This window comes from Rhinoderma darwinii, chromosome 5 (genome assembly GCF_050947455.1).
Source record: "Rhinoderma darwinii isolate aRhiDar2 chromosome 5, aRhiDar2.hap1, whole genome shotgun sequence".
NCBI classification, from domain to species: Eukaryota; Metazoa; Chordata; class Amphibia; order Anura; family Rhinodermatidae; genus Rhinoderma; species Rhinoderma darwinii.
The window spans coordinates 204,834,887-204,853,881 of NC_134691.1; the positions used below are offsets into that span (position 1 = coordinate 204,834,887).

The window sequence follows — 18,995 nt, forward strand, 5'->3', positions numbered from 1 at the left end:
GAGTGGTTATGTGACAGACTCCCTTTTAAAATATAAGTCAGCACCTATAGGTGATGCTAACCTGCTATTTATTTTCCTCATTTTTTGCTGCATGGCTGCTTTTTAGCTCCACTCCATTAGGGCATCATTTGTGATTTGTAACTACAGTTTAGCTACAGTGCCAAGAAAGTCCACGCTTCTGCTCTCTCCTTCCCCACTGCATCTTTTGGCCACCTAAGCTATGTTCACACAGAGTTTTTTGCAGGTGGAATTTCTGCCTCAAAGTTCAGTTTGGAAGTTTGAGGCAGATTTTCCTCTCCCTGCACGCCGATTTTCGTGGCGTTTTTCGCCCGCGGCCATTGAGCGCCGCGGGCATAAAACGCAGCGAAATACGCTTTCTTTGCCTCCCATTGATGTCAATGGGAGGTCAGAAGCGTCAAAAAAACTCTGTGTGAACATAGCCTTATAGTGCATCTTTTTAAAATAATATTTAACCGATAATGTTTTGTTTTTTCTTTCCAATAATTTTGTTTGAAATACACCAGTGACCATCAAAAATGCTTTCTGCCAGTAATCTTTTCATTTAAACTGTGTTTCACAGGCTGATTTTAAGCTAATGTGTGATAATGCAATGACCTACAACCGCCCAGAGACCGTCTACTATAAGTTGGCAAAGAAGCTGCTACACACGGGCTTCAAGATGATGAGTAAGGTAACAGTTAGACCGATAAAAAAATTTGCGTGTTTCTTTTTTTTATTGATTACCTTTTCTCATCCTTTTTTGTTGATTTTAAGTTTGTCATCGGAAAACTAATAGCACAATAGAAAATACAGTTTGGCAATTATTTTGGAACATGTCCCAAAGAAGGAACTAATTGGGATGTATACAGTTAGTCTTTCTAAGGTCTAACTGTTCCAGAGAGAGGCAAATTCCAAGGGTAAACTTTACTTGAATTTATAGATTTCTCGTAGTGTTCTCTAATACAAAATCTAACATGGTCTACAGCATTACAGAAAATTGACAGTTTCTTAGGCTGTTGGTAAGGGGACAGTGAGGAGCAGTTGACTTAATTGTAAATGGCAGCAAGACTGAATCCTCACTTTCATTCCCTAATACGTAAATGACAGTTCACCAAAGCTGAGCGTAAAACTTGAGAAGCATATAGCCTCATTCAACTAGTCTCGGACACTGCACACACATTGGGGGAGATTTATCACTGTATTTATGCCAGTGTTCTGTCATATATTCATTAAATATATGGCATTCGGCCAAACGCCATATTTCTGAAGTCGCTGCACCACTTTTCCAACATATGCACCTGTGTCAGAATCAGAGGGTAATTTAGAGTTGCACTGCTGACCTGGCATCGTTCAAACCTCTACACTGTATTCCGCAGCAGGAAATGCAAATTTTCTGGTCGATACATTGTTAAAATATGACACTCAGTCTGAATGGCATATTTGTGGATATGTGCACAGCATTTCCCTACACATACCACAGTTTTTCAACTTTTTTTTTTCTACTTCAAAAAGTGTCGAAATATTTTTTGCATACTGGATTGTGGGTGCAGACAGTAGCCATTCCTATGGAGTACCAATATTGATAAATCTTCCCGAATGTTAGTAAACTTAAATAGCTTTTCAGGAAAAAACAAAATGAAATCTTGTTCATTTTTTTTCTCCTCACACGTTCCTATTTTTAATGCACTGCATAGTTTCTAGTTTGAGCTTATCGTTTTTCTCTTTTCATTTGGAAGCTTTAAGTTGGTCTGCCTGATATTTTGGTGTTCATGGTCATGACAAAATCATGCTGCATAAACATTGAAAAATTACATTTAGGACCGAGGTAACGGCATTCTCATCCCATCCATTCATCCATCATAGCACCTTCTGCTATGAAGGGAAATGTAAAGTTCCTGCTGCTCTGTCCTTTTTAATTCTAGGAACGGCTTTTAGCTTTGAAGCGCGGTATGTCGTTTATGCAGGACATGGATTTTTCTCAGCAGGCTGCTATATTGGCTGATGAAGACACTACAGTTGAGGAACCTTTGCCAGAAGTTGCTCTTCCAGCTCCTGTAGAAATTTCAAAGAAATCTAAAAAGCCAAGCAAGGAAGTTATTAGGTAAAATATTATTCGCAGCCTGTGTTATTTTCAAGTGAAGCTCTGCTTTGATAAACATTGCCTATATGTATATAGTCTTTCTAAGTTTCAACATAATTACCTTACTTGCTGTTTTTGCTTAACCTGTTCCTGACTGCCCACATCTTATGGCTACGCTGTAGAAAAGGCTTATGAGCGCTCCAGTTAGTGTTACCCGCAACTGGGTCTCATACTTTTGTCCGTCTTTCTGTCCCTCCTCTAGGACGGCTGTAGTCTGCTTGTGTCCCCTTCCTCGCGGACGCACTTTTCTTAGTTCTGTCTGCCTCTTACAGGGCCAGCACGTGCGAAATTCAAAGATGTCGATCGCTATTGCGGGTCATACGTTGCGGGTGTCAGCTGTGTATTACACCTGACACCTCGCACTAACGGCCAGAAACCGAGATCGCTCTGTTCCAGGCTTAGATGTCGAGGGCAATAGTGACCGCAGCATATAAGCCGTTAAAAAGAGGGGGGCCGTGTCCTCCGACCGCCACGCCACACGATGCGATCACAGGTTGCCGATGGTTATCATGGCAGCCTGGGGACCTTATGAAGGCCCCCAGGTCCGCCGTCTATCTGCCTCTGTTAAGCCCTGTCTGTGGCATGGCTTAACAGAAGCCTGAAAAAATTACAATATACTTCTAGTATTGCTGTGTATTGTACCAGCTGGTAAGAAAAATTAACAAATTTGGATACCCATTAAGCTACCGACCAGACCAAAATCGCATTCATGGTCTCTCTTCTTCCTGGTCAAGCATTGGCATGGGCCAATGCCATGTGTAAGCATCAAGGTCCAGAGACCTTCAGTCTACAGACATTTCTTGAGAGATTCAGGATTGTGTTTGAAAAACCTGGCCGAACCTCGTCTGCACCAGCTGCCACCCTGTGTATTCGCCAGGGCAATTCCACAGTGGGCCAAGTCCGGACACTTGCGGCAGAGTTGGCCTGAAATAATGAGGCCCTGGTTGCAACCTTCTTGCAGGGGTTGGCAGGCCCAATAAAGGACAAAGTGGCAGCTCGTGAAATGCCTTCATCCCTAGATGTCCTCATCACACTGGCCACACGAATTGACATTCGTTTTAGAGAGCATGCCCAGGAGCGCTCCCAGGAAGTGGCACGGGAAATAAAAGTTCACAGACTCACTCCATCTTTTGAGAGACCTCGGCTCAACGCAACTGCTGAGGAGCCTATCCAAGTTGAGAGAGTTAAACTCATCAAGAGCGTCAGCGTAGGCGCAACAAGTGCGCAACTGCCCTGTGAAGTTGGGGAAACTCCAGCACCTAGGGTCGGTAGCAGAGACAACCCTAGGTGAATAGAACTTCTCTCCAAAGTTGTCATTGCCCATGAAGTTATCATGTGGTAACACTTCTGCCACTGTCCAAGCCTTTCTCGATTCTGGGACTGCAGGAAACTTCATCTATAAAGCCATGGTGACCTGTCATAACCTGCTGGTTGATAGTCTGGAGAGACCGTTAGCAGTGGCATCCATAAATGGTCAGTACCTTCCTGATTCCATACTGTTTGTCATAGAGCCTTTGACTATGCAGGTGGGCATGCTTCACGCTGAGAGTATCTTCTATGTATTACTGGTGTGAATCCCTTGCCTTTTGGGCCTTCCCTGGCTATGGCAACACGCCCCGATTCTGGATTGGAACTCTTGCAAAGTACTTAAGTGGGTTTCAACATGCCTTACCAAGAGTCTGGCACGGATCAAATTTGCCTCGGTCCTGCCTTTGCCTCAGAACCTGCCAGCTTGCTATTCAGCTTATACAGACGTCTCCAGTGAGAAGGAGGCTGAGACGTCGCCGCATCAACTCTATTACTGTCCTGTTGACCTCGGGGTCGAGGCTATTAGTGGTCATTGCTAGATTTTTAAGCCACGTCAGAATACATTAAAGAGGTCCTAGAAAGGGGATACATCCAGAAATCCTCTTCGCTAGCAGGATCCAGGTTTTTCTACAACCAAAAGAATGATGGATCTCTTCGCCAATGTATAACTTATCATGGACTTAATAGGATCACGGTAAAAAACAAATACCCACTACCGTTGATTGCTGAACTCTTTGACAGGATCCGTGGAGCCAAGATCTTCACCAAACTGGACCAATGTGGAGCATACAACTTGGTCCGCATCCGTGAAGGCGACGAATTGAAGACACTTTAATCCTTGTGATGGCCACTATGAATATATTGTTATGCTGTTTGGTCTCTGTAATGCTCCTGCCGTATTTCAAGAGTTTGTAAACTACATTTTCCGGGATCTGTTATGTGTCACTGTGATGGTCTATCTAGATGAAATCCTGATTTTCTTGCCTGATTTGATTAACCACCAGAAATATGTTCGCCAACTATTTCAGCGGTTGCGGGAGAACAATCTCTATGCGAAATTGGAGAAATCTGTCTTTCAGAGATCCTCCCTTCCCTTTCTAGGTATTCTGTCCTCATACACGTTAAAGAGGCTCTGTCACCAGATTTTGCAACCCCTATCTGCTATTGCAGCAGATAGGCGCTGCAATGTAGATTACAGTAACGTTTTTATTTTAAGAAAACGAGCATTTTTGGGCAAGTTATGACCATTTTTGTAGTTATGCAAATGAGGCTTGCAAAAGTCCAAGTGGGTGTGTTTAAAAGTAAAAGTCCAAGTGGGCGTGTATTATGTGCGTACATCGGGGCATTTTTAATACTTTCACTAGCTGGGCGCTCTGATGAGAAGTAACATCCTCTTCTCTTCAGAACGCCCAGCTTGTGACAGTGCAGATCTGTGACGTCACTCACAGGTCCTGCATCGTGACGGCCACATCGGCACCAGAGGCTACAGTTGATTCTGCAGCAGCATCAGCGTTTGCAGGTAAGTCGATCTTACCTGCAAACGCTGATGCTGCTGCAGAATCAACTGTAGCCTCTGCTGCCGATGTGGCCGTCACGATGCAGGACCTGTGAGTGACGTCACAGATCTGCACTGTCAGAAGCTGGGCGTTCTGAAGAGAAGAGGATGTTACTTCTCTTCACAGCGCCCAGCTAGTAAAAGTATTAAAAACGCCCCGATGTACGCACCTAATACACGCCCACTTGGACTTTTACTTTTAAACACACCCACTTGGACTTTTGCAAGCCTCATTTGCATAATTACAAAAATGGTCATAACTTGGCCAAAAATGCTCGTTTTTTTAAAATAAAAACGTTACTGTAATCTACATTGCAGCGCCTATCTGCTGCAATAGCAGATAGGGGTTGCAAAATCTGGTGACAGAGCCTCTTTAACACGGTGTGTAATCTGACACGTAGCTAAACCCCCTGTCTTCTTAAGAAAAAGGCTGTGAAACTGTGAAATCTTTCTCTTTAATGCTGGTAGACCGGAAAGGGTGAAACTATAGGATGAAATAACAGTAGTATTCAGAATATATCAACTGTACAGTGCATAGGATACAAATAATCTGCTATACACACAATATAACATGAGGTAATGCTGCAAGCTGACAATGTGCTATCTGATACAGCAAAACATACAGTGAACAACAGGATTATAACATATAAATATTGATCTTACCGACTATGCTTAGAACAGGCTGTTGGCACTGAACTTGAGGTAGAACTGGCATGATGAGGAAAATGGCTGCTACTCATACACAAACAGGAACAGGAAATAACCCACAATGCCTCAGGAGCTTTCCCATAATACATAGAGAACTACAATCTAGAAATACACAAAACCACCAGTAGATGGTGCTATAACCATACAATATAGATGGGGTACAAGAATAGGCAATTGCAATATCTGTACTGTAATCATACACAAAAAAGAGGTATTATTACGTAAATAACTGGACTAGCTGGCGAGGACAGAACACTAGGTTTTATTGTGTCTGACCGGGGGTTGAAGATTGATCCCCATAAACTGTCTGCCGTGTTAAACTAGCCTCGTCCCCAGGGTCTCGATGCAATTCAGCGCTTTCTGGTATTCGTAAACTTAAACCGGTAGTTTTATTCCCCACTTCTTGTTGCTAGCACCTGTTACGGTCCTTACGAAGAAAGGCGTAAACCCCAAGAACTGGACTCCGCAGGACAAATCCGCTTTTCTTCGAATAAAATAATCCTTTTCGGCCGCCCCGTATTGCAACATCCAAATGTCTTTAAACAATTCTTCCTTGGGGTGGATGCCTTTTCTATTGGTGCAGTTGCAGTCCTGAGGCAAAAGGATTCTACTGGTAAGTCTGTAATTTGCTGCTTTTTCTCCAAGTTGTTCTCTCATCCTGAGAGGAATTCTATAGGCAATCGGGAGCTTCTGGCCACTAAATTAACATTGGAAGAGTGGAGACATCTACTGTAAGGGGCTGTGCACCCTGTAGTCATCTATACTGACCATAAGAATTTGGTGTATCTACAGATCGCACAGCGTCTTAAATCCAAGCCAGGCCAGGAGAGCGCTATTCTTTGCCGGATTTGATTGTGTTTTGCACTTCCGTCCGGCCGAGAAGAATATTACGGCTGATGCATTGTCTCTGTCATTTGACGTCGCCGACCAAATTGAGGATTTGCAGCGTATTATTGTTCCTTCCAGTATCGACCCTAGTGGCACCAGTCCTACTGAAAGATATCCCTCTTGGTGAAACCTTTTTTTTTTTCCACGGCCAGAAGAGAGTGCTGACTTAGGGACATAACCCTAAACTAGCCGGTCACCCTGGCATGCATAAAACTTAGGAACTGTCCATTCTGGTGGCTATCTATGGTCAAGGATGTTAAGGTCTATGTCGCCTCTTGTCTGTGCCCGGAACAAGGTCTCCAAAACTAGACCAGCTGGTCCTCTTCTGCCTCTTAGTTTCCGATTTCCCCATTGCAACATCACGATGAACTTCGTGACAGATCTACTTCTCTCAGCCAGCTGCAATACTGTTTGGGTGGAGGTAGATCACTTCTCCAAAATGGCACACTGTTCCCCTGCCCGGTCTGCCAGTCTCTTTATACAGAATATATTTATTCTGCATGGCCTACCCCGTCATATTGTATCAGAGTTCTGTGTGGCCTACTGAAGGTCAAACTAGACTTTTCTTCTGCATACCACCCACAATCTAATAGCCAAGTAGAGAGGATCATCCAGATCCTGGAGAATGTATTTTGCCATTTTGTGTCTGCCTAATGCGACAACTGGTTAAATCTCCTTCCCTGGGCCGAATTCTCAAAAAATAACCATTCCGGAGAATCCACATGCACCTCAACATTGTTAATCGTATACATTTTCCATTTTGTGTCTGCTTCCACTGAGGTTACTGCTAACTCCACTTTCTTGCGACAAACCAAAGCTGCCGTCATCCAATCTGTTTCTCGTATAAAAAGAGTACGCAGATGAGGAGACCCTCCTCCTATGCGCCTGGAGATAAACTGTAGCGGTCTTCTAAAAACATCCGCCTGAAGGTACCTTCAAATAAATTTGCTCCTTGTTTCTTTGGTCCATTTGTAGTCATGAAGAAAATAAATCCAGTGAACTACAAGCTCCATCTACCTCCTTCCCTTCGGATCCCTATTTCTTTCCATGTATCTCTACTTAAACCTGTGGTGCTGAACAAATATTCTAGAACGTCTTCTGTCATATCTATCCCTGCTCCTGTCAATACTGGATTTGAATTTGAAATTAAGAGCATTCTTGACTGTAAGAGAATTGGGAAGAAGACGTTTTATCTGGTTTATCAGAAAGAACTTGGTCCTGAGGAAAAATCTTGGGAGCCTTTTGAGAAGATCAATGCCCCAGTGCTCCTCAGGAAATTCCATTCTGGTGCTGGACCCAAAAAGAGGGGACATAAAGGTGGGGTACTGTGATGCCGGCGGGTCCCGCTACTACCAGCGGTCCCCGCCACCGAGTTTAGTACCTTGTCCAGTAGCCTGTCCCTCCCCCTGGCTGCCGGTGTCTGGTTGTGTCCCCTGCCTCGCAGCCACACTGTCCACATTCAATAATGTCTCGCCAATCACTGTTGTTCTCCAGGACTATTTAAGGCACCTTCACTTTCCACCAGGTGCCTGAGCAATATTGGAACAACCTATTGTTATCCAGCGACGGTTCCTGTAGGCATCTATTCCTGTCTGCTATTGCTATCAGTTATTAGCCTGTATCTGGTTGTCCATTACCAGCTTGTATCCAGTTTGCTGTTGCTATCTGTGGTAAGCCTCTGCCAGTCTTTTTCAAGTCTGCTGTTTCTATCCGCTACCTGCTATCTTCCCGTGTCCTAATACCTTCCCGTGTCCTAATACCTTCCCGTGTCCAGCTGCCCACTATCCACCTGTGACCATCCGTCAAGGTAGCATCTTCAAGTGCCTGTTTCTTGTCTGTGTGGCCAGCATCTACTCTGGCAGAACCAACTCCCCCTAGCGAGCTGATCGCCTCTCTGCAGCGAAGACCAGATCCCTGTATAGGGATTAAAGGGTTAAGACCGGGGAGGCTACTTTAGATAACGCTCTTAGAGGTGGCCCTAAGCAAAACCAGGGGAGTAGACCAGTGGGTCCATAAACCTGCTGGTCGTAACAGTGAGCGCTCATTCTCTAAGCAGGAGCTGTTACTAACAGCTTTTGTACTGAGAGAAGTTTGCTGAATACAGCCAGGATCGGAGGAACCTCTGACCCCAGCTGTTTAACTCTTTGATCCCGCCGGCATGATCAAAGGGGACTTCCCTCGTCATGGAAACCCAGTGACTTGATCGGAGACTGGGGGAACCATCTGCAGTCAGACCTGGGGACCTAGAAAGGACCCCAGGGCTGTTTGTTCAGTAAACCTGCTGTTAAGACACAGGTTTTTCCCTAGCCATAGACTCTGTCATAGTGACACTGTATATTATAATGTATTAGGATATTCCTATATGCTAATACAAGTAAAAAATTAAGTGTTTAAAAAGCAATCCCTTCGTGGTATTAAAAAAAAAAAAAAATGCCCACCAAAAAAGTGATTATTTAGCATTGTGTGTTTCTATGACATGCTGCTCCTCCCTGCCTTATGTGTAAAAACTGACAGAGAAACCTATCACAAGCAGAAGGGAATGTGTTGCTAGAAATAATTTTTTCAGTTAAACAATTTAGTTTTTCAGTGATTACACATTGTTTTAAGTTAGGACATATTCTAAATTAGATTCTAATTTATAACATTTCCATGTGCTGGCCACTACAGGAAGCCGTTCCCAAAATTGCAGCATGGTCACTGTGGTAAAGCAACCTCATTGATTTATGCTGCAAATTTGGGGTGGACAAACTCTCCTCTAGTGTCCCCACACAATCCCCCCTCCCTCCTTCTGGCTAGTGCCAGGAGAAGGAGGGGTTTGAATGTCTTCAAACCTCCTACACTGTGTGCCGCCATTTTCTGAGCGACTGCACAGTTTAGGAGGATTAGATACAGGGCTCCGCAGACAGTAACACACATCACATACACAAACATAAATTACCTTCTCCCGCCGTCTCCGCTGGTCTACGCTCCTTGCGCCTTCGCTTCGTTGAACATATGGCCGGAAGCCGCGGCCGGAAGTCGTCCTCTTACTCTCCGGCAGCGGCTTCCGGTCCACATGAAAATGGCGCCGGATTTCGCTCTACGAACGAGCTTCGTTTTGTTCTGTGTGGGAGCGGCTCCCGTTCGCAGTCTCTATGGGGTTGCATGTGCCGTATTCCATCTCTATAGGTGTCGTTAATCGACACACACAGAGATGAAAAAAAAAATGGCAGCCCCATAGAGAAGTAAAAGTAAGAACACAGTAAAAAGTTGAAAGTGACAACACTAATAAATACAATTTTTGTTTTTATATTTTATTAAAAGCAATATAATAAAAAAAAAAATCATGACACCTTCCCTTTAAACCAGCAATACCTGGTGGAAGTGGGTGAAAAATATTTTTTATGTAACCTATAATTATCTTATATGTAGGCTCTGTACCTTTTTAGCATTCCATTTTTTAGTGTCCCCGTGTCGTATGCTAATGAGCATAACAGTCATATCTTCATTCCTCAAGCCTTTCTGAGTTTACCCTGCCTTCTTACTTTTGATTGACAACTCCTCGCCTCACCCCAGCACACACGAAATCCCACACTTGTGCATCGGCGTCCTGTTCTGGTGCGTGCGCACAACTGGACACCATAGCGGCACATGCGCAGTAACTAGATTTGAAGCCCGGACGAAGCAGAAAATATTAGATTATCGGACCATACATAATGGGTGCGTGCGTGCTATCTCAGATGAGATTTTGGCATTCAGGGCGGGCCAGTTTTCAGCAGTGTGGTTGCATAAGAAGAGGAACGAACGAGAATGCCGAATTACCATAAAAGGCGTGAAATGTTTGCAGTTTGGGTAAATGTTATTTACAGTCAGAGGAGGCGTTTAGGAGAGGCAATAACGGCAATTAACTTTTGACAGCAGCGGCCAGCGAGGGGTGAGTAGCATTCAATAGGTGAAATGCTGGTGACAGGTTCCCTTTATTAAGGTACATAGTATACACTGAGACTCTGCAGTGTGAGAACAGAAGTTCTATGTCACTGATTTATCACTTGCTGCACTTAGATGGGACTCAGGGCAGAGCAAGTGCAGTGTGATGAGACTTCGCCCCCTCTGCTTCTGCAAAGCCAAAAGCATTATGGGAAATGTAGTCTGAATTAGGGGAACCATATCAGAAGGGAAGAAGGCACCAAGATAGCAGACAACCCGTATATGGCGCATCAACTAGAACAGGTATTCACAAGACATATACAAGCGCTTCTGCATTATTCTTTAATAATAGCCTATACTGCACTATACATGCAAATAAAAGGTTGGAGTGCTTCTTTAACGCTTTTTTTTCTTTTTGTACTTTTGCAGGGTCATTGAAGATGATCAGAGGTATGCATTTTTGTTTATTTGGTATTGAGTACTTACTTTTATTAGCAAAAAAACACTTCCTGTGCTAAAAGATGTTGACTTGCTGCATACAACACTGACAACATGCAGAGCTTCACCTCTTCTGTCTTTGGCCACTTTTGACCTTCCTGACAGCGCCTTATTTTTCAAATCTGACATGTCTCACTTTGTGGTAATAACTTTGGAATACTTTTACCTATGCAAGCGATTCTGAGATTATTTTCTCGTGACACGTTGGACTTTGTTACTAAAATTAGCATTTTTATAAATTTAAATTATCTGCTTGTAAGATAGTTAACTTTAGCAGAAAGTTCTCACATTTTCAAGAAAATTTCAAAAGGCTATTTTTTTACAGGGACCAGTTCAGTTCTGAAGTGGCTTTGAGGGCCTTATGTATAAAAGTCCCCATAAATCACCCCACTTTAAAAACTGCACCCCTCAAAGTATTCAAAACAGCATTTAAAAAGTTTGTTAACCCTTTAGGCGTTTCACCAGAATAAACGCAAAGTAGAGGTGAAATGAAAAATTATTTTTTTTTAAGAAATTCATTTTTAATCCTTTTTTTTTTTCTGTAACACAGAAGGTTTTACCAGAGTAATGCCTCTTAATATTTATTGCCCAGATTCTGCAGTTTTTAGAAACAACCCACATGTGGCCATAGTGGACAGAAATACAGGCTTCAGAAGCAAAAGGGCACCTAGTGGATTTTGCGGCCTTCTTTTAATTAGATTATATTTTAGGCACCAAGTCAGGTTTGAAGAGGTCTTGTGGTGCCTAAGCATAAAAAACACCCCCAAAAAATACCCCATTTTGGAAACTACACTCCACCAGGAATTCACCCAGAGGTGTAGTGAGCATATTAAACCCGCAGGTGATTTCCAGAAATTAGTGCGCACTTGATGTTGCAGAGTGAAAATGGAAATACATTTTTTTTTTCCATAGATATGCCAATATGTGTTGCCCAGCTTGTGCCACCATGAAAAAACAGCTCTCTAATTATTATGCGGTCTATCCCGGTTTTAGAAACACCCTACGTGTGGCCTTAATCCTTTTGCCTGGACATTCCACCAGGTTCAAGAGTGAATGAGTACCATTCTAAATTGAGGGCTAATTTGGCAACTCACAAAGTATTGGTTCACAATTGCAGGGCTCTGATGTGAAATAATAAGTGACCCCACTTTGGAAACTACACCCCTCAATGCATTTATCAAGGGGTTTAGTGGGTATTTTGACCCCACAGGTCTTTTCCATAAATGATGGTGCAAAGTAAAAATGAACATTTTTCCCTAGATATGGCATTTCAGTGGCAAACATGTCGTGCCCAGCTTGTGCCACTGGAGAGACACAAGGGTTCTCCCAGGTATGGTGATGCCATATATGTGGACGTAAACTGCTGTTTCGGCATAGTGTAGGATGGTGAAGGGATGGAGCACCATTTGGCTTTTGGAGCGTGGCTTTTGCTTGGTAGTAGTTCTTGTTTTGGAGTTTTACTGGTATTTCAGTTTGTAATGTGGAGGTATATGTAAGCTGTGCGGAGTACATCAGGGTGTAATCGGGTGGTATAATAATGGGGTAAAAGAAAATAATAATCCATAGATGTGTGTTACGCTGTCAAGCAATCCTTTATGCACAGGCCAGTGTCGCCCTGATATGTGGTGTCCTTGCTTATACCCCTTTTGGTACACACGCAGTTTGGGGAATTTTGCTGTGAAAGTGTTGTCCTGGTATAATACGGGCACACTCTCTTCCAGCAGATATGTTTGGGCCCTCCCCTTCCTGGTTCCCTAATTTTAGGCCCTTGATAATTCGCCTCTTGAAACAAGAAATGTTCCCCTTGGGCCTGCACAACTACAAATTTTTTCTCTCCTCACTTTTTGAAGCCTTGACTTATTATAGCTTTTCATAGACGTAGTGGTAGAAGGGCTGTTTTTTTTGCGGGACGCACTGTAGTTATTAGTGATACCCATTTTAGGATACATGCGGCTTTTTGATTTTTTTCTTACTGTTTGGGATGCAATGTGACCAAAAAGCAGCTATTCTTTCATTTATTTATTTTTTATATATATACAGTGTTCACCTTGCAATATAACTTACATGCTAACTTTATTCTGTGGGTCAGTACAATTCTGGGAATACCAAATTTATAGCACTTTTTTGTTTTTAACAACTTTTTTGGACAATAAATTACTTTTGTAAAAATGTATTTTTTCTGTCGCCATGTTGTGAGGACAATAACGTTTTAATTTTTTAGTCGACGGAGCTGTATGATGGCTTTTTTTTTTTGTGGGACGGGTACTTTTTATAAATTCACCGCCTGAATAGAACGATTAAAAAGTTAATTTTATTAATAGATTCCTAAAATTGTCTCTTGAAGCCCAAAATTCAAATATAGCAGGCTCAGACAAGTGGTCAGAGACCGAGAAAGGTCTATTAGTGATGTAATTCCACCCCTAGACCACGATCTCCCCTTATTGTATAAAGCACTGAAACCACTCGTTAAACAAGTAATCATACGCATTTCAGTATCACAGATACACCTGATACGTCATCAGGGATTAAAGTATTTGCTTCGGTTAGCTCAGTTTTTGTGCCGATTCCATCTCCCGACGCGTGCACGACTCTAATGCAATGGACGCTTTTTTATAAGTACCATTTTTGGCTACATGCGACTTTTTGATCACTTTTGATTCAAATTTTTTAAACGCAAAGTGACCAAAAATCAGCAATTCTGTCATTTTTGTAAAAAATGTTTTGTTTTTTTTTCTATAGCGTTCACCGCGTGGGATAATGAACACATTTTTTAATGCCTTTACAAATGCAGTGATACCAAAGATGTATAGTTTATTTTATTTTTTTCAAAAGACTTGATAAGGGAAAAATGGTGATTTTTGTATTTTATTATATTACTTGAAACTTCTTTTTTTTTTTTACACTTTTTTTTTTTTTACACTTTTTTTTTTTTAAGGTCCCACTAGGGGACTTGAAGGTCCACCTGTTTGATAGGTAGAGCAATGTATTAGAACTGTCAGTCGTTAACTGACAGCAAGTCGATTAGTCTCCGCCTCCGGACGGGACCCGATCTGCTTCCGTAATGGCAAACCAGGAGGCCATTATTAGGCCTCCTGTTGCCATAGTAGACATCGGCACCTCTGCGATCGCATCCCAAAGGTGCGGATTTGGCTACAAACCACCAAGATGCAGCGATCATTTTGGATCGCTGCATCTGAGGGGTTAATGGCAGGGATCAGAGCAAGCTCCGGTCCCTGCCATTACAGCAGAGTGTAAACTGTAAGATCCAGCTGACACCTGCTGCTGATGACAAAGGCTCAGCTTCGGAGCCCGCGCCATTTTCCCGTTGGCACCGGAAGTCTTTTAGGCACCGCCTCCTTTTAGGTCTCCGGCTGCCGTTCCAGCCATCGGCACCCCGGCGATCTCGTCACTAAGGTGGCTATTAGCTACATTACAAATGCAGCGGTCGCTTTTGAACACTGCATTTAAGGGGTTAATGACAGGGATTAGAGCTAACTTCCGTCCACGCCATTACAGCAAGTTGTCAGCTGTAACATACAGCTAACTCCCGGGGATTATGGCAAAGGCTTCTGATCCCGTGCCGTCCATTTCTCGTAAGTAAACGACAAATTGTGGGAAGCACTGGCTTTCCATGATGTATATTTACTACAAATGTCGAGAAGGGGTTAAAGAGCTTTCCAAACTAAGCATGTTCGTATATTAGTAAATCAGAAGTGGAAGTAGTAGCCAAAGTTTGGTATGATTTTTCTTTTTTAGAGATCTTTGCATTTTTCTGATTTTGTTCTGGCAACCAACAGCAAGTTCAGCTTTATCGGTTGTCCGTTTTACATTGGCCTCTCAGAAAATGTTGGTTATTTTTGAGGGTTTATTTTTTTTTTTATCGAAAAACTTACTACCTTTATTGCTGCACTACCTGTTGTAACTTTTGAAAAAAATTGCCACAGCAGATCATTTTCACATTTTATCTAGAAAAACGATCATTTTTGACGGAGTTATGACCTATATTCGCTTTATGCTAATAAGTTTCTCAATGGACAACTGGGCGTGTTTTACTATATATCGCCAAGTGGGCGTTGTACAGAGGAGTGTATGACACTGACCAATCAGCGTCATACACTTCTCTCCATTCATTTATACAGCATATAGCTATATTGCTATGTGCAGCCACATACACAAACACTAACATTACTAAAGTGTCCTGACAATGAATATACATTACCTCCAGCCAGTACGTGATGTGTATTCAGAATACTGACCAGTTCTCTGCACTTCTCTGTGATTTACAGCATAGCACAGCGAGATCTCGCTGTAAATGACAGATTACTGCGTAATCTCGCGAGACTACGCCTGCTATGCTGTAAATCGCAGAGAAGTGGTCAGGATTCTGAATACACATCACGTCCTGGCTGGAGGTAATGTATATTCAGTGTCCGGACACTGCAGTAACGTTATAGTGTGTTTATATTGCTGCACATAGCGATATAGCTCCCAGTTGTCCATTTAAAACCTCATATGCATATATATAAAATAGCTCATAACTTGGCCAAAAATGAAAGTTTTAAAAAAAAAAAAAACGTTACTGTTATCTACATTGCAGCGCCAATCACATGCAATAGGATATAGGGATTTGAGAATCTGGTGACAGAGCCTCCTTAAGCTATGGGTGGGAGAGGTGCATGGCTCTCCTGTGGTGTAGAGGAAAGCTGGTGTCCTTATATTGATTCGTATAGCCTTCCCCCATCGGTTACTAATGTAGAGACGGATGACGAAGGACGAGTGATACATCTTATGTTAAATAAAACCACAAAAAAGGCCATACTCACTAGGTAGGTGGGTGGGTGAAAACCCGTTCCCATCAGGACGCAGACGGGTCAAAGAATGCTGCAGAAGGAGTGTGCATTAAGTAGTGATAGCCACTCCCACTAGTCTTGAGGGGAGTGGCGGACTAAGTGCTCAAAGGTGTGCGATAAATGAGTGTCAGTGTAGTGCTAGGGTGTGAATGGATGGTAAAAAATAAATATGTATGTATGAAAGTGTGTAATAATGTAATAAAAATAAATAAATAAATAAATGTGATGAATAGGGGTCAGTGCTGTGAATAGTACATGGGGTGTCAGTACTATGTGTAATACGTGGAGGGATAATGTGCTGGTCGTCAGGCATGGCGTATCTTGCCGAATAACAGCCTATTTGTAACGCCGCTAGTGTTAGCTAAAGCGGGCTGCTCTGCATTCCAAACCAAACGCCAGCACATCATGCCCTCCCAGCATATAAGACCCGGCTGCGTCCTGAAAAAAAGTGTAGTATACGTAGTAAGAAATATCCATGAAACATGGGGTATTAGTTGTTATTTTGGCCAAAATACGCAAAGCTCGCAACCCAACGTCAAGGGTCCCCAGTGCCTTGCGAGTCCCTAACCAGAACTTTTCGTTCCTAATTTAAAAACACAAACAGAAAAAATGGGACATAAAGATCATCAAAACCACAAAAAAGGCCATACTCACTAGGTAGGTGGGTGGGTGAAAACCCGTTCCCATCAGGACGCAGACGGGTCAAAGAATGCTGCAGAAGGAGTGTGCATTAAGTAGTGATAGCCACTCCCACTAGTCTTGAGGGGAGTGGCGGACTAAGTGCTCAAAGGTGTGCGATAAATGAGTGTCAGTGTAGTGCTAGGGTGTGAATGGATGGTAAAAAATAAATATGTATGTATGAAAGTGTGTAATAATGTAATAAAAATAAATAAATAAATAAATGTGATGAATAGGGGTCAGTGCTGTGAATAGTACATGGGGTGTCAGTACTATGTGTAATACGTGGAGGGATAATGTGCTGGTCGTCAGGCATGGCGTATCTTGCCGAATAACAGCCTATTTGTAACGCCGCTAGTGTTAGCTAAAGCGGGCTGCTCTGCATTCCAAACCAAACGCCAGCACATCATGCCCTCCCAGCATATAAGACCCGGCTGCGTCCTGAAAAAAAGTGTAGTATACGTAGTAAGAAATATCCATGAAACATGGGGTATTAGTTGTTATTTTGGCCAAAATACGCAAAGCTCGCAACCCAACGTCAAGGGTCCCCAGTGCCTTGCGAGTCCCTAACCAGAACTTTTCGTTCCTAATTTAAAAACACAAACAGAAAAAATGGGACATAAAGATCATCAAAACCACAAAAAAGGCCATACTCACTAGGTAGGTGGGTGGGTGAAAACCCGTTCCCATCAGGACGCAGACGGGTCAAAGAATGCTGCAGAAGGAGTGTGCATTAAGTAGTGATAGCCACTCCCACTAGTCTTGAGGGGAGTGGCGGACTAAGTGCTCAAAGGTGTGCGATAAATGAGTGTCAGTGTAGTGCTAGGGTGTGAATGGATGGTAAAAAATAAATATGTATGTATGAAAGTGTGTAATAATGTAATAAAAATAAATAAATAAATAAATGTGATGAATAGGGGTCAGTGCTGTGAATAGTACATGGGGTGTCAGTACTATGTGTAATACGTGGAGGGATAATGTGCTGGTCGTCAGGCATGGCGTATCTTGCCGAATAACAGCCTATTTGTAACGCCGCTAGTGTTAGCTAAAGCGGGCTGCTCTGCATTCCAAACCAAACGCCAGCACATCATGCCCTCCCAGCATATAAGACCCGGCTGCGTCCTGAAAAAAAGTGTAGTATACGTAGTAAGAAATATCCATGAAACATGGGGTATTAGTTGTTATTTTGGCCAAAATACGCAAAGCTCGCAACCCAACGTCAAGGGTCCCCAGTGCCTTGCGAGTCCCTAACCAGAACTTTTCGTTCCTAATTTAAAAACACAAACAGAAAAAATGGGACATAAAGATCATCAAAACCACAAAAAAGGCCATACTCACTAGGTAGGTGGGTGGGTGAAAACCCGTTCCCATCAGGACGCAGACGGGTCAAAGAATGCTGCAGAAGGAGTGTGCATTAAGTAGTGATAGCCACTCCCACTAGTCTTGAGGGGAGTGGCGGACTAAGTGCTCAAAGGTGTGCGATAAATGAGTGTCAGTGTAGTGCTAGGGTGTGAATGGATGGCCAAAATAACAACTAATACCCCATGTTTCATGGATATTTCTTACTACGTATACTACACTTTTTTTCAGGACGCAGCCGGGTCTTATATGCTGGGAGGGCATGATGTGCTGGCGTTTGGTTTGGAATGCAGAGCAGCCCGCTTTAGCTAACACTAGCGGCGTTACAAATAGGCTGTTATTCGGCAAGATACGCCATGCCTGACGACCAGCACATTATCCCTCCACGTATTACACATAGTACTGACACCCCATGTACTATTCACAGCACTGACCCCTATTCATCACATTTATTTATTTATTTATTTTTATTACATTATTACACACTTTCATACATACATATTTATTTTTTACCATCCATTCACACCCTAGCACGACACTGACACTCATTTATCGCACACCTTTGAGCACTTAGTCCGCCACTCCCCTCAAGACTAGTGGGAGTGGCTATCACTACTTAATGCACACTCCTTCTGCAGCATTCTTTGACCCGTCTGCGTCCTGATGGGAACGGGTTTTCACCCACCCACCTACCTAGTGAGTATGGCCTTTTTTGTGGTTTTGATGATCTTTATGTCCCATTTTTTCTGTTTGTGTTTTTAAATTAGGAACGAAAAGTTCTGGTTAGGGACTCGCAAGGCACTGGGGACCCTTGACGTTGGGTTGCGAGCTTTGCGTATTTTGGCCAAAATAACAACTAATACCCCATGTTTCATGGATATTTCTTACTACGTATACTACACTTTTTTTCAGGACGCAGCCGGGTCTTATATGCTGGGAGGGCATGATGTGCTGGCGTTTGGTTTGGAATGCAGAGCAGCCCGCTTTAGCTAACACTAGCGGCGTTACAAATAGGCTGTTATTCGGCAAGATACGCCATGCCTGACGACCAGCACATTATCCCTCCACGTATTACACATAGTACTGACACCCCATGTACTATTCA

The 18,995-nt window shown here is 42.9% G+C and overlaps 1 protein-coding gene across 6 annotated transcripts in view; it reads left to right on the plus strand.

Annotated features, from left to right (window-relative positions):
- Positions 1-18,995, plus strand: part of BRD9 (bromodomain containing 9) — a 148,619-nt gene that overhangs the window by 23,555 nt on the left and 106,069 nt on the right. For 2 of the 6 annotated variants that reach the window (XM_075826875.1, XM_075826874.1), the window contains exons 6-8: positions 581-691; positions 1,923-2,101; positions 10,935-10,955. In XM_075826875.1, coding sequence (XP_075682990.1) covers positions 581-691; positions 1,923-2,101; positions 10,935-10,955 — 311 coding nt within the window. The remainder of the gene's footprint in view (positions 1-580; positions 692-1,922; positions 2,102-10,934; positions 10,956-18,995) is intronic. The other 4 variants (XM_075826878.1, XM_075826876.1, XM_075826879.1 and 1 more) reach the window with 2 other exon arrangements.